We start from the raw sequence: 16,139 nt of genomic DNA, 5'->3' as shown, positions 1-16,139 counted from the left end.
AAAGATTCATCAAGTCGAAAGTCCCAGGAAGTTCTACAAATATTTGTTACTATTAAAAAAAAGGTGTCAAAAATTTTTTTTAAAAAAACGAGAAGAGGAAAAAAGGCAAGAATAAAGACTCTACGTAAGACCCCCACCCACCCTTATCAATCTGTTTCCTGCAGACCCTATGATCATCTGTATCAGGTGGGAGTTGAAGTACACTCTATGACCCCAGTCACAGGGTGTATGACTCCCAAGGGCCCTTTCAATCAGCAAATTGGCCACACCTCAATGATCTACAAACTATATAAAGGCCTCTGGCCTCCTGGAATTTCTTTTGTTTGTCATTTCTAATACTCCAGAAAGTTTTTTCACGTATTTCGTGATGGTTTGGTTTTCATGAATGTGTGTTATTGGTGAGGCTTGTTTCTTTCTTGTCCTTTGCATCTCTGCTTTTTAATGTTATGACTTAAGTACCTTCTTGCTTTGTGTGACCTTTGAGCAAGTCACTTATCCTCAGTTTTTTGTTGTAAGGAGCAAATAAGATAAGATTTGAAAGAACTTCACACAGTGTCTTAAATATAGTAGGCTCTAAATAAATTTAAACCATGATGAATAAGAATATAAAATTTTAGTAGTGGTGAAAGCATAATATTGGTATCACTTCTCCCACTCTCAGCTCTAGACATTTCGTTGTTTGCTTGCATTAGTTTTTTCCACTTCTCCTCCCATTTGCTCCATGAAGTCAGCTACTCTCATGCAGGTTCTTGCCTCAGCCCTTTTATAACTGAGACTCTAGGTTGTCTTAGGATCTTTGGATGTTGCAGGTTACAGGGCACACTTTGCAATTGAATTCCATCTTTTCCAACAAAGAAGCAAACCCTTCCCTCTACAACAGTTAACTGCCCCAAAACGAACAAACAAACAAACAAAAAAAAACAAAAAAACAAACAACTTTTGAAAAAAAAAATTTTCTTTTGTATCTTTTCACCATCCATGAAACCACCCTGGCTAGTCACAATACAAAGGAAAAAGCAGTTTTTCTCACCAGTCTCCAACCTCAGCCTTTGACTGCCTTTCTTCCCACAACAAAGTGACAGATGGAAATGTTCCAGGTGGCTAGTCATTTACTAAATGATCAAGAAGCATTTTGAACTCCAAGATCCTCACAAAAATAGTCCCTGTGCTTAAGGCAGGAGCTGTAAAATGCAGCTTGTTCTGGAGGACCTGCAGGGGGAGCCTGCCTCCTTAATTATTGGCTTCCAGATTAGCAGACACTGAGTGAAATGCCTTGCACTTTTTTGTGCTGTCACCACCCAATACTTAGGGGTCCTTTTGGAGTCCCTGTTTCCAGAATTTAAGCTCTCTCCCTTTAACTTTCTTTACCCTTATTCATTAAGAGGACAGAAGCACAGAGTAGCCCTTTATGTGGGTATAAAGGTATATACATTGCTTAAGAGTACATCTTAAGCAGCGTGTGCTTCTCTCTCTGCATACAATACTGTTTATATACATCTGTTTATAAATCTGATACCAATGTTAGCCATAATCCCTTAAAGATTGTGTTTTACATAAGAGTTTTTACTAAGTGTATTTAAGAAGTCTACGTTCCTGTTTCCACTGTTTAAGCTCCCAGCCCATACTAGAATTCTCTCACTTACCTGGTGTCCATTTCTTCTACCCCGAATCTGTTTTTTATTATTTTATGACTTCTGCCCCATCAGATACATTAGTGTTCACTCTTGTAAACTTCAGTTGCCTCCATTTCTCTTGGCTCCTGAGCATAACGATTCAACTGTGATTTAAAGTTGGTTGAGTGGTTCTCAGCCCTGACTTCTCTGAAGATCTTTTTTTTTTAAAAAAGAAAAGTGCCCCAACCTGGGTCTCACCTCAGAAAAACTGAGTTCAGATCTCCAGAAAAGAAGCTTATGGATCAATGTTTTCAAAGCAACTTAATTAAAATGATTGAGTTATACTAAAAGGGTATGAGGGCATAACCCTTCCTCTACCCTTGTAGCCCCTCAAGAGCATCCTCCTCATTGGGTCCTTAGCATATTTACTGATATTGACCAACACTGTGACACTTCTAGGACTTTTGTCCATAGAAATTCTGAGTAGGAAAAGAGTAATGGGGGTTTTCCTCACAAACCCAAGAAAGGATATGGAATAAAGGAACCAAGTACTCCAGATAAACTCTCATCTCCAAAATTCAGATTAACATTTACAGCCTACTCATCATGTGTTCTCTTTGAAGGTAGCACAGAAACAGAAATAAGGCAGAAGGGCAAAGACAGTGACTAGACTGAGGTGAGAAGGCAGGGAGCATTCTATAGCACAAAATTTAAGGGGCACTCACTTTTGGGTGCCCAACCTGCCCGTAAAAGACCCAGAGAATTAACGCCTCCTTAAATTTCATGCCATAGGAGAGTCTCCTTATCGCACTGGAGTCCTGGCTCTGAGGAGAACTAAAATGAGAACTTTTCTGAAGTAATGCTAGGAAGAGAAGGTAACTTTGATCATCCAGTTCAGGTGAAAATTTAATAAGCAGAACTGATTCAGCCTCCTCAGTACATCTTAGCATTAAGATTTCTGAACTTTGAACTTGAACTGAGAATTATGATCTGCCATTAGCTCCCAGTGCTGTGCCTCCCAAATCCCATCCCAGATACGCAACTTGTAAAAAGTTACAAATGGGAAGTTCTAATCAAAAGAGCAGCAAGTTTCTATTTATGTTAGAAAAGGGCGACAGGAGTTTTTAACTGAAAGTCAAGTGTAATGCTACTTTGTCTAGTAACATTAAATATCTCTTAATTTCAATTCTTCATTCATAATCTCTATTTGTTACAAGACATAAATGAATTAGTACATGTGGAATACCTATCACAGAGCTGCCACAGCTGAGTGCTCAATAACTGGTAATTATTTTTCTCACCAGGAGGATAATGGAACTCAGGAAACACTTATCACTGAAGATCATTCCATCAGCAATTCCACATTATTTAAAGACAGAGTCAAGCTAGGCACAGACTATGGGCTCTACCTCTCTCCAGTCCAAATTCATGATGATGACCGGAAGTTCTCTTGCCATGTCATAGTCAGGACTGGCAAAGTCTTAAGGAACTCTACTACGATCAAGGTTTTTGGTAAGAGTTTCTGGTTTCCTGGATCCCTCGCCATTCTCCTTCAAAGTCTCCTGCCTCACTTTCCCTTAGAGAGGAAGCACCCTGTTAGCTGGAATGCAGCTGTGTAAGGGTAGCTATTCTAGGGTTCTGTTTACCTTGACACTTGTCATTCATGTTAAGGGTGGGGATGAGGGTAAGAAGTAAAAAAAATAGTGATTCAGTTAATAGAATAAAATCACATGGAAACTATAGATTCATCAATTTTCTGGTGGTCACTACCTTATTTACAATTTTAATGTTTTCTAAGAACACTAGAGAGTTCTTTAATTATAAATTCCAAAGCCTAATTGCTTAGCTGTCTAATCGTCTTAGTTGCTTACTGGAGCAATACGGAACAAGGCCAGTGTGAGAAAAGGAAAATGATACATACAACTTCAATGAAATTCTGCAGGTGCCCCCTCACTCTCACCAAGGCCAAGTGAAATGAAGATTGTCGAGCTCCTCCAGCAAAGGAGCCTGAAAGGATGGTCTTCTGACCCTGTAGGGTCCAAATTTAGGGGAAAATCTAAATTTTCTATTTCGTTCAGTGATGTAAGGAAATATTAATAAACAGAAACCCCTGGCTTTGAATAACTTTTTTCATCTTTGTGACCAAGAACTGTGTTCTTTAAAATGACATTTTTAAATTAAGGCAAAGAGGAAAGCAGTGATTGAATGAACAGTTAATCGGTTTTAAGAATAAGGTAAATGAAGAGAAAATAACTTCACAGAATGTAAGTTCATGGACTGCTAGATTTTTTCCCTCAGTTCCCCAAATGACAGAACAAGTGAAAAAAAAAAATCTTTGTTTTTACATTTTACTTTGAATCATATTGCATTATTATTGTAGATTACATAATTCAGTATTTTGAAGGAAAGTTCATAAAGATGGTGTACTTCATAAAGATGGTGTAGCTACAGCCAAGATTAATTTAGTTCGAAGTCACTTGCTTATAGCTTTTCCTTTGTCTCTTCCTCTCTCTGGATCTTGCCTTCTTCCTCCAGCCCTTCCTTCCCCCCTCCTTCCTTCCCTTCTTCTCCATCTCTCCACATTGATCGACTAGGAAATAATCAATCACCCTGATGGTCGGATTTCTTATGGAGCCTAAATAATGTTCCGTGAAGAGTTTAAAATGCCTGTTCATATTTTTGTTATCAACATCAGCTCACTTACCGGGATGTAACTGTCTTAGTACAAACATAAAACTGGCTCATCTGACCTAACTATTGGCAAAGCAATGAAGACAGTCACCTGCAAAGAAATATTAATTCTAAGTTAGGCAAACTGTGTCCCATTTGACTATGGGTTTTTGTACCATAACCCAATCTATTTGCCTTGTCAATGTTTAAACCATTCCTTGTATCTCTTTGCTATGTTAAAATACCTTCATCTTGGTCTTGAATGCTTTTGACTCTCTTACATCCCACTCATCACCCTGTCTGTCTCTATATCTCTCTTTCTCTACATTTCTTTTAGTTTCTTCTTTGGATACTTAAAGATATGAGACTGCCTACTTGTTAATAGAATTAGATTTTCCCTCACTTCCTGGCTTTCTCCTTTATCAGGTGGGCCAGCTAGGTTGTGTTAGGTCAACCTATCTAGTCTTTAACCTATTTGTGGGGGTCACCCCAATTTATATTATAGTGGCCCTGGCACAGAAGTCAATATGTATCTTATTCAGAACCTACTCTGCATCTCTTGGTGATTCCTCATATAGAATAAGCCAAAACTAAAGACATGGAAACTAAAAACATGTATCTAAATAAAGCCAGCTTATTTCTTCTTCCGGAATGATGTCTTCATTCTCTAACAGACCAGGGATCAGAAGCTTGCCCAGCTCCTTTGCTACTTCCTGCGTCCCCCTAATTAGTCTCTTTTAACTATACTTTATTTAGAGGGAAGTCACCTGCCATCACAAATTTGCACTCCTCCACTACTTAACTTTAAACTTTATTCAAAAAGAATCTCTATCACCTCTGCAACTTTTTGTAATTGCTTTTTCTTTTAAGTCTTTCATTCTACTGGTATTTGTTATTAATAGGAAGTTAGAAATACCCTTCTTCCTGTTAGTGTTTTAGGATTGTAGCTTGGTTTGGGTTTCCCTGAAAGAAACCACTGAGACAATTATTTGAGTTAAATTAATTCATTTAAGAGGTGATCCTAGAAAACATCAGAAGTAGAAGAAACATCAGAAGGGAAGAAAGATAATAGAATAAACACAAACTAGCTGTGGGGTTAGAGCTCAATGCTCCAGAGAATTATAGGAGAACACACATCAGAGTTTTCCCAAATGAAGGCAAGGAAGCTGGGGTTTTAGACACCCGCTGATAGGGATCTGTTATTGCCATTAACTCTCTAGGACTTAAAGTTTGCCCTACTTGTGGACTCAGTCTGCTCCCATAACTCCAATAAATCCTTAGGAGAGAGTCATAGGTGTGCCCAGCAAGAGACCTCAGTTAGTAGAGGCAAATGCCCAGTGGATTTGTAGGCACTGATGACACTTGAGATGGGGTCTCAATATTTTCTTCACTGGTTCATAGATAGCTTTGCTGTACTCAAGAACTTACTTAAGTTTAACATGATGTACTACTCAATGTCTGCTTTGTACTGGGTGCTGTTAAGTGCTAGGGATTGATAAATGGATAAAACAATCTGGCTTTGAGGCAGTTACAGTCTAGCAGGACAACAAAATCACTGAAATAGTCCCTGATATTTTCTAGTACCAGGCAACTAAACAAGTGTCAAGTGTTTTCCCTGTCCCTTCAGAGGTCTATAAACTATGCTGTATAGCCTTTGGACACAAAATACTCCTCTCTTCTCTTTCCCCACCACCTGCCCCTCCCCTCCTCCATATTCCCCATCTCACTTGACTCATTGATAATCATCACTCAAGTATCTGTTAGATGTTACATCTTTCAAAAACCTTCTCTTATCCACCAACCTTGAGTTAGCAGCTTCTCTTAAAGCTTTCTTCAAATCATACATGTCCTTAATTATGGTACATATCTCGGTATATTCTGATTTCTAGTTTATGTATATGTATTTTGCATGAAAATGCAAATTTTTTGATGACAAGGAAGATGATTCGTCCTTCTTTGTTTCCTAGGCATACTGCCAGGCACAGAGTAGGTGTTTAATAAATATTTGACAAATGATGAATCCCTCTTCTCTCTCTCTCTCTCTCTCTCTCTCTCTCTTATGCACACACACACACACACACACACAGAATCGCACACGAACACACACACGGTCAGGTAGGACGGCATTCATTGCCACTAACTGCGTTCTATTTGCCTTTAAGCTAAGCCAGAAATGCCCGTGATTGAGGAAAATAACTCCACGAATTTCTTGGGAGAGGTGAGTCACATTAACGCCTTTGAAAATCTATAGTATAATATGCCAAGGTGTGTCAGTTTGCATCTTTGTCCAGAATGTTTTTACAAAGGATATTACTCCTTGGCCCCCGGCAAGTTAATTTCTGGTGAGAAAGAGTAAAAAGCTTATGGGAATTCTTACCTTCTAACTTACTGCTCTCAGAACATATGATCTATAATTTTTAGTACTTAATTTCCCTGGAAAAAATAGTCACAATAGCTTAAATTTCTCTTTAATAAAAATTGAAGTAGATAGTGAAGGAAAAGTAGGGCAGAAAGCAGTGTGATTCCTGGTAAAAGGATGAGTTTTGTGCTCAGCTGACATTTAATTTGTTCTAACCCATTTCTTGTACCAGCTTTCCCATTGTTCTTATTTTGAAGTTAATAAGAGGAAATGTTCCCTTCTGTATTCCTTCAGAACACTGGCTGTTTCTCAGGCAGTAGGAGAAAGGGCAGAAGAAAAATGATGTAAAGCCAAGCCCTCCAATTTCAATTTCTTATGGGTAGTTCCCAGCCCCTAATCATTGGGATTCGAGCTCACCTAATGGCCCTTCTTGCTGCCTGTGACCTTGGGCAAATTATTTCACATCTTTGTAGTTAGTTTGGAGGGGATATGAAGAGTATCTGTGCATTGTTATTGTTATTAAGAATCAAATGAAATAATGTAGGAAAAGTTCTTGGTGCATAATATAGCATATATTAAGTGCTCAATAAACTTTATTTTGCTGTTTTTGTCAATATTCCTATTAAGTGTGTTAATCAACTGTCTTTCAGCATTATGACTTCATTTAAGCTTTCGAAAACCCTAAATAAAATAAATATTGCCACTAACTCTCAAACATTTCCTATTACATTGCAAGAGAGAAAACTATGCTCATACTGTTGTTTCTTCTCATCTTAATAACATTAAATAACATAATTTCTAGTCCTGATGAATATTAGTCATTTAATTCGACAGTTGAGTACAAATTTTAGCTCAGACTCTGTGGGATGGTTTTGGATAAGCATATATAAGCATTATTCAAATATTTGTGTCTTTTGTTGACTTTATATATTAGCTTTTGGATAAGTGCTATTAAATTCCTAAGCATATAGAAAAAGATTTAAATTGTTCTGCCACGATTAATTTCTGATTTTATCAGTAAACTTTATTTCAATAATCTAAACAAAACAAATAACCCATGGGACAATATTTGGTAGATATTTTTATTTCTTATAAGGATTTCTGGTAGGTTCTTGGTGCCAATGTTTATAGGTAATATGGACTCATTCCAAGTATATAACCATAAGATTCGAGTCAAGAATTTCCATTTTTTATAAAAAGGACTTTGTCTTACATGTTATCAAATTTCCAATTCTGTACCTACGTTTGCCCAGGTGCTGAGTGGGAAAACCAGAGAACCTTCCTTCCTAGGGAATTAGTGAATAATCTCTCACCAAATCCACTTAACCAGCTACAGGACATGGCTTGTCTGTAGATCTTTTAAGATCTTGCCAAATATTAGTGATTCCCCGCTCTAATATTTTTATAATCCTCATTGTATTTTTAATAACTTATGAACTCTTTAAAGTCTTTTTGCAGCATACTTTTATCATGTGATGCTCTTAAGAAGCCTCTAAAATAGGTAGGACATCTGTCATTTTACAGATGAGAAATTGGGGCCTGGAGAGTCTGAGCAACTGGCTGAGTCACTAATAAAGGACCAAGCTGAGATGAGAATTTAACATGCCCATATTCAAGCAGGATTGTATAATGAAAGGAGATCATGCTTAGAGGCAGATAGAACTAATGTCAAATCCTAGTTTTCCCACTTACTAGCGACATATCCTCACCAAGTAATTAACCCCCATGAGTCTCATCTAACTCATCTCTAAGACTGGGGTCGTGATAAATATTTCACAAGGTTCTTAGGCAAATTAAATTTATGCACAGTAATAAAGTACATGACACATAGTAAATGTCTCAAGACTATTTCTTTCCTCCCACTATTTATCATTTACTTACTCTTTCACTCCTTCCTTCCTCTGTATTTATATTCGTAAATCTAAGAGACAGTGTGGGATAATGAAAAAAAAAAAAAAAACAGAATATAAATTGTAGAATCTGATAGACCTGAGTCTGAATTCTCCTCCATCAATTATTAGTACCAGCCCTGGAATCTCGGTTCCTTAGCTTCCTTGTTAGTGAACAGAGAGAATGAGCCCAGCCTCACAAGGGTGATGTTAGGATCAAATGAAAGAACCTATGTAAAGTATCTATCATCTGACTTCCTTAAGTGTTGGGAAGCGGTAATTTCCCACCACCACCCTTCATTCCTTGGAAAGCAACTAAGTCAACTTGCACATATTGGCTGCCTACTGTATGCTACCCATTCACTACAGCAGCAGCCTCTATTGGAACAATAGAAATTTGGTAAGTTGTGAGCAGTGTTTTCCAGTGTGACTCATTAGAGTTATAAAGTTTATGGTTAATTTAGTTTTTATATAAAACAGAAAAAAAAAACCATATTATTCTAAAGATGATGTCTTTCAGGTTTAGACATGCCAAGGCTGTCCAAGAAAAGTATCACATCTGTGGTTACCATGTTCTTGTGCGCGCCCCAGAGTGAGGCTTCTCTGGTTCCAACATGGCATGCAGCTTCGCTCTATAGCTGGGATAGAAAGGGGACCTTCAATTTAAACCTCAGGGCCCAATCATGTAGCATATTTTCACATCAGAGCAAAAGATGCTGAGCCATAAAGTTCCTCAGCCCAGAGTCCCTGGCCCTCTGCACCCAGCTTTGGTGATGCAGTAAAAGGAAGCACAAGAGGAATTCATGAAAACTCCAGAGCTGACTCAACAGTTTAGTCTTCCCACAAGCCATGCATTTCTCTTTTATGCCTGTACTTCATGCTCATTTACATGGGACCTGTCCTTGTCACTTTTTATTGTTATTATGTTTGACAAAATTTAGGGAAAAAAAAAAACCATAAAGAAAACTACCTAACACATAAAACATAGGAAACAAAAGCAGTTGGGGTTAAAATGCCTAAGAAGGAAGAGGAGCCTTGTAATAATAAGAACCGTGTAAAACAGATACTATAATCTAAAACACATGTTGGAGTTTAGCAAGATGGCTTCAGTAACTGTTTGCATAATTTGTTTATTTAATTTTTGTGTTGCAAAGCCTGAATCTTTGTATGTAAATATTCATTCTTAAGTTCTATTACAGATGTATGCCTTGTGTGTGTGTGTGTATATGTGCTCGTTTGTGTGTGTAAGGTTAGGTATTGCAGCCTCTTCTCTTTTCTTTTTAATTTTTTTCTAGCATCTGTGGCACAATAAGGCTGAGTCCAAATGTCCAGCCACATGATTGCCAGCCACTATCATCGCTGAGGTGATGATTTCACACAGCTGGAGAAGACCTTCAAAGGGATACCATACCCCAATGGGGAAACCACATGGGAAGTGAAATTTTTAATAACAGACAGGTTTCTAAAAAAAAAAAAAAAAAGGTGATTATAAGACCGCAGTGTAGCCTGATTTTTTCACGAGCCTGCTGTTTAGACTTGTGTTTTTTCCATGAACACCTCACAGAGAAGACAAATCTTTCTGTTAAAGCTGCTGACAGGATCCTAGCAATAAGAGAGAACCCCACAAGTGAGGAATGAAAGGGGCAAAATGTCATTATTATACTAGGATCCTGTTGGCTTTCAAGGAGGTCAGTGCCCATGAGGTACTTGGACTATCTATAAGACAATGAGATACTGTCTTTAGATCTTCTTGTTTCCCCAGTTTGCCATCCCCCCTTTCTCCACCCCAACCCAGTTAAAAAATAAAACGTTCCAGAGGAATTGTTAAAAAAAAAAAAAAAAAAAAAAAGGCCGGAGTCATTCCCACTTTGTTTTTATTCTATTCCTGAGTTAACATTTTAGGCATAGCTTCAGCAGCCCAGGGAATTTTTCTCTTTCTATAAACTCATAGACTCTCTCTCTCTCTCTCTCTCTCTCTCTCTCTCTCTCTCTCTCTCTCTCTCTCTCTCTCTCTCTCTCTCTCTCTCTCTCTCTCGCTCTCTCTCTCTCCCTCACTCTTCAAACATCTCTAAATATTTAAAGATAAAGAGGTTTTAAAAAATCTGACAACAGTGAATGATATGCAATTAGTATTTCAGAGGCAGGAATAAAATTCAAAACCTGCTGCTCAAATGGATGAGAGGTCTGTGTGTTCTGCAGGGAAAACACAAAAGCAATTAAGCTCATTCAAACTGGCCTTGGAATCTAAGAAAATGTTCTCTCCTTCCTCCTCCAAGGCAGTCGTGCTCTCTCTTTTCAGGGTGAATTTTTCCTAGGAAGCTGTCTCTCTTCTCTTACATTTACATTTTTTCTCCATCCCTTTTTCTTTTTGACTTTTCTGCCTCTCTTCTTTATTTCTCCTTATTTACCTTCTCTCTCCATCTTTTTCTTTTTATTTCTGAGTTTCTTTCATCTCTCCCTCACTAAGTCCTTCTCCTGTAATAACCTAATATAAAACTAGATTGTATTTTTAAATATTTATGAATAAATTTTTATGTCCTCTATCTTTATGTTTAATTCAAGTGAGCTGAAAAGACTAATTTTCTTTGAGCTAATTACTCATTAATTACTTATGTGTTAAATTGTTGAAAAGACAAGTTACAAACAGGTTATAGTGATGAAACGGCTTTACTATAAGCAGTTTGGTACAACACTGCAACAATGGAAGAAAGATGGACTTTGGAAGAGTCTGGAGATCTCAGGCTCAAGCTTCTGTATCCTTCCAATGCTGGATTCCACAGAACGAGCGTTGTATCCAGTTCTCAGATCACTACCAGCATGTGTGCAAAGTCCCCTGTCTCAGGCGGCCTAAGCTCTGCTCCCGGTGGGGTCTCTTAGAGTGAGCTAGTCACCTAGGCACATTCTAGCTCCCTGACCAGCCTCAACCGTCAAAACCTTCAGCTTCACCAAAACCAAATGCAAGACATAAACCCTACTATTTTCACTATTCAGTGCTGACAGGCTGGTACATTCTGCCCCAGAACAACTCACAGACCCATGGTGGCAAAACATTTAGCTTTGGTTAGTACATTTTAAAGTTTTGGTCAGTACTACTCTGGAAACCCTATAGATAAGCATTTGGTCAATTCAGAACTGCTGAGATTAACTTATACTATGCACTTTTTCTCTTAAAAAAAAAAAAAAATCCCACTAAATTGCTTTGCTATATATATTTAAGCTGAAACTAAAATGGCTCTTTGCTATGAGTCTAAATTTGGTGTTTTTAAAATAAATTTTCCCAAGCCCATTTTAAACGAAATGGAAGGGATGACCTGCCGCAGGCTTGTCTGCCTCCCTCTGACAGGCCTCTTTCTCAGCCCTCATCTTCCATTTCATCTCCAGGATGGCCCTTTCCACCTCCTCCAGGGTTCGCTCTCTCCTTTCCACAGCTCTCTCCCGCCATTCCACTGCTCTCTCCCTCCTAAGAACCTCCTTTTCTCTTTGACTGGCCCAAAATGCCAAGGTACCCACCTGCTCCAGGATCTTGGCCCAGTCACCTTCGATACCTAGTGTAAGCTGGGGCCCTGGGGGTTTTGGATCCTGGCGCTGCCCTGCTTGACCATGGCTGCTCTCCAGCTCCTTTCTGTGCATGCTCTTCAGATGCTTCCACAGAGCTGTGGTGCCCACATTAACCCCAGGGCCACGGCTCACCTGCCTGCCACACAGGCGGCAGGTGGCATATTGGTTGGGATGGTGGCCAGCACGAGCAGGGGCCAGGTGAAAATATTCCCATGCCTCAGAAACCCGGGCCCCCTTGTTGTGGGGCATTGAGATGGGCATGGCACTCACAAAAGGGCCACCTAGTTCTTCTTTCTCATCAATTTCCTCCTCCTCCTTCATCTCTAAGTCCCCTTTTGCCTTCATCCTTGTTCTCTCTTCTTCTTCCTCTTCCCGCCTCATCCTATCTCCTCTTCTACAGCTTTCCTTGAGCCACTAGTTTCAGTTGAGCCACAACTAAGGCTAAATGTATATTTGGGGAGGGACTGTGGTAATAACTCTTGGGGATTTGCAATAATGGTTAAAGGCTGGCCACACCTGGGTGGTGTGATGTTTCTCCTTTCTGCTTCACTGGAGAGTCAGGGTGAGTCAGAGCTAAGCAAAACGGCCTCTGAGGCTCTCACGTATATTCCCCTCCGTGCCCCAGATATGTACTGATCCTTCCTTGGCCGGGCCACAGAGACAAAACAAATTAGTGCAACAATTTCAAAGCTCTTCAGTGAACTCAGTGTCTTCTACATCAACCACCACCACAGTCTTTTTGAATATTGAAAATTTTAACTTTTCTCTTGATTTCCTTCTGGCTGCTTCCAGTGTGTCTGTGGTCCCGATAACTAGAAAAAAGCCTTTGGAGGCAAGAGGAGCAGCATCAGGGTTCAGGCTGTTCAGGACATCCAGGAAGAGGGCCTTACCAGATCTTCCTCAGTGTCGGTAGCGGCAAGCATGGACAGATGCCGGTGTGGGAGAGACTCGTACTTCCTAAGAATTGTCGCAACAAGCAGTCCAAAGGCAACAAAACCTGCCAGGATCTTGTAAATAAAGATCCTCCTATGAGGTCAGGTTGTCCCTAGAGAAGTCCCTCTGGTGCCAGAATTTTAAGAAATCCAAATGGCAGGCTTAGCTGTTTTCAGCAGGAGGAGCTGGCATGCACAGAGTAAAAAGAGCTGGAACGCATCTCCACAGGCTCGGTGTCACCTGGTGGTCCCGGCAAGCAGCTTGGCACACTCCATCTTCCCTGGCACCACCACCTGCAAGGCCAATAGCTGATAAGACTCTCCTGACAGCAGCTTACTCCAGATGTTTGGCTTATTTACTCCATTTTAAGGATAAAAAATAATTGGAAAATTATACTACATTTTTAAAGCGGCCTTACCTCTAACACACTACTTGGGTCATTTCTCAATGAATGAGAGAGCCTTACTCATCAAGCTTTGCAACCTTGAACAGTTAGGGAACAGTCTCCAGCCACAAGTGGGTACTTACAGAAAAGCAAGGCTCTGGTCTCGTCTCTGATGTCTCCAGTGCAGGGTGAGTGCTCCTGCACGTTGGGTAGTTATTAGCTGACTCCTGCCCCTTGGAGGAGGGTACCTCCAGTTCTTGTTCCCTCCCACTTCCAAGCCTTGTTTCCAAGTGGGTGTGTTTTCTGCAGCACAGACACAGATGTAAAATTTTCTCTGTCCCCTCAACCACCAAAAAGATGTTCCTGGCAAATATCAGGTAATAAAGCAACATATCCAGCACCCACCCATCTTAGTTCTGTTGCCAGGTGCCTAGATTATCTGACTCTCAAAGGAAGGAGATTTAGAGGAAAGGGGTGAAATACAAGCAGAGAAACCACATGACTCAAGGACATCTGTGTTTTCAAATATTTTGTCCAATTGTCAGACCAGGAGTCTCGATTTGGTTTAGTAACTATGGATGTTGTAAATATAGTAAGTGAGAAGCCAAAGAACTTGCAGGAAAGGGAAGATTAAGTGAAAGGAAACTCCCAAATTTAAAGAAACACAGAAAATTGAGAAACAGATTTGAGGTTGCTTTTTATTATATTGAAATAAAGGGATAACCATAAGTGAAACAAAAAATATATATTTCCATACATATTATAAATAAATGAATATGTGGGCATGTATGTGTATATATGTACTATAAGATTATGTGTGTGTGTGTTTGTGTGTGTGTGTGTAAGAAGGAAAACATGACAACAGGAGACAGAAAATTTTAAAGAAGTGGAAGAAAAAACCTTGAGTCAAAGGAGAAAAGATAGAAAAGGCAGAGTAAAATACATGTAGAGACTGAAAGTTAAATTTCAAATGGAAAGAAAAGGTAGGGAGGAAAGTTTCCAAAAGGAATAAAACGTTGGTAAACTATTACCAAACTCAAGGAGTTCATTTGACTGCACTCATCAAAGCCCACTGAGACATGAATAGGAGTTTGCAGCAAAGAAAGTAGAGGTTTATTAAATAAACTAGCTCTTTAAGAGCTCGTGCTCTTAAGACCTAGCTCCCTCATGGCCTCTAGGGGATAGGTTACATAGCGGGAAAACCATTAGTCATGGTAGCTAAGGGAGTTGGGGCCATGGGCTCTACCAATTGGTTGAGACTGAGGTAGGAAGCAGTTGATCATTGTACCAGGTCCTGATGTCAGTCATGGACACGTTCTGTCTTGTTTGAGGGGATGGAGCCGGTAGAGTTGTTCTGTGTTCATGGGTCTGTAGCTAAAACACAACTGAAGTAAGGATATTATCTTTAGTTTGATGGAAACTTTGTTTCTGTGGTCAACAGACCTGAGGCTTTGTTCCTAAAACTGACTGATACTGACTAGAATCTGATGTCTTAAGGGTTTAATGATTAAAGGAGTGGATGTGCAGTATGTGCAAAGGCGGGAAAAAAAGAAAAGAATCAAATGAGTCATGGTGCAGTTAGACTAGACAAGGCTAGTTTGAATCGAGGAGAAAGAGAAGAGGAAACTTCATTTTAAATAAGTAAAGTTTTTGCACAGTTACAAAACATAGGGAAACTTTTTAAAAAAGATTTATTTTTCTCTACAAAAAAAAGCTAAATGTTTTCAAAATTATTCCATGTAAAGCCTTTGGACAAGGTTCTGTCCAAATTTAGGCAAACTGAATATAGGCTAACTGACAAATGGTCACCATTTCTGTATTTCATCTGTGAAGATATGAAAATGATGAATCTTAGAGCCAAATTTGGATCCATCTTTCCTGACTTATCAACCTCATCATGCTCCAACCATCAGCTGGCTTCCCTCTGCTTCCAGGACATCCCCAGTCATACCTGACCTGTGAACCCATTCCATCTATCCATCTTTGAGAATTCCCCACTACTTTCTAACACAGACCACCTGTAGAGTTCAGGCCAATCTCTTGCCTGTCCATTACATACAACTTTGTTCTCTAAATTCTTCCCAGATTTTACCCTTTCCTGAATTACTACAGAACTGTCCAAGTACTTTCTGGCACCTTTTACATAACTCTTCTGCTATTGCCCACTTATTCTTATGTTTACTTAGAATAATATGTTGGAGAAACAAATTATTTGGTTTGTCTCACAGATGCGACAGGTACACAATGAGTGAGTGAGTGATTTTACTTCTAAACAGAGGAACACTCTGTGTTTGTGTGTGCGTGTGTGTGTGTGTGTGTGTGTGTGTGTGTGTGTGTTTATGTGTGTGTGTGCATGGACTTGTATATGTGTGGACATGGACTTTTGTACACATTTATTTCATTTTTTATACAATTTTAATGTGTTTTTCTTCTTACTCATTTGCCTTTGTAAAATAATGGAACTCTCGCTTGTTAATATTATCATATCAGCTTTTGGTGAGTTAAATGAGTATGGAGGAAATGAATCATAAGAATTAAAGTATTGACATTAATACCTTTTTAAGCATTTCATGTTATATAATTTTTACATCTTTTCTGGGACTACCTAGAAATAAACATGAATCATTGGCATTTTATTAAATAAAATGAACTGAATTTTTTCTCCTATACTTAATAAGAATAAAGTTTAAGAGACCTGTTTTTGCTTTTGATTTTCTAGGACAGAAAGAGAC

At 39.1% G+C, this 16,139-nt stretch overlaps 2 protein-coding genes across 8 annotated transcripts in view; one reads left to right on the top strand and one right to left on the bottom strand.

Moving 5' to 3' along the window:
- CD96 (CD96 molecule) overlaps positions 1–16,139 on the top strand; it is an 83,499-nt gene that overhangs the window by 20,070 nt on the left and 47,290 nt on the right. For all 5 annotated transcript variants that reach the window (XR_001597528.2, XM_016149967.2, XM_016149954.2 and 2 more), the window contains exons 4-5: positions 2,918–3,125; positions 6,446–6,501. Coding sequence is in view for 4 of the 5 variants with exons in the window: in XM_016149967.2 (XP_016005453.1) it covers positions 2,918–3,125; positions 6,446–6,501 (264 nt within the window). In the remaining variant the exon portion in view is untranslated. The remainder of the gene's footprint in view (positions 1–2,917; positions 3,126–6,445; positions 6,502–16,139) is intronic.
- ZBED2 (zinc finger BED-type containing 2) lies at positions 11,135–14,561 on the bottom strand. Of its 3 annotated transcripts, XM_036219447.1 has the most exons (3): positions 14,439–14,561; positions 13,551–13,710; positions 11,135–13,315 (listed from the first exon to the last, which is right to left on the bottom strand). In XM_036219447.1, the coding sequence occupies exon 3, from the start codon at positions 12,468–12,470 to the stop codon at positions 11,820–11,822; it is 651 nt and encodes a 216-aa protein (XP_036075340.1). In that variant the 5' UTR covers positions 12,471–13,315; positions 13,551–13,710; positions 14,439–14,561; the 3' UTR covers positions 11,135–11,819. The 3 variants fall into 3 exon arrangements, with proteins under 3 accessions (XP_036075340.1, XP_016005478.2, XP_036075341.1); XM_016149992.2 differs by lacking the exon at positions 14,439–14,561 and having other exon boundaries at positions 13,551–13,976; XM_036219448.1 differs by lacking the exons at positions 13,551–13,710; positions 14,439–14,561 and adding an exon at positions 13,441–13,518.

This window comes from Rousettus aegyptiacus, unplaced genomic scaffold (assembly GCF_014176215.1).
Source record: "Rousettus aegyptiacus isolate mRouAeg1 unplaced genomic scaffold, mRouAeg1.p scaffold_m13_p_4, whole genome shotgun sequence".
NCBI classification, from domain to species: domain Eukaryota; kingdom Metazoa; phylum Chordata; class Mammalia; order Chiroptera; family Pteropodidae; genus Rousettus; species Rousettus aegyptiacus.
This window is presented reverse-complemented; position numbering and strand designations above follow the sequence as displayed.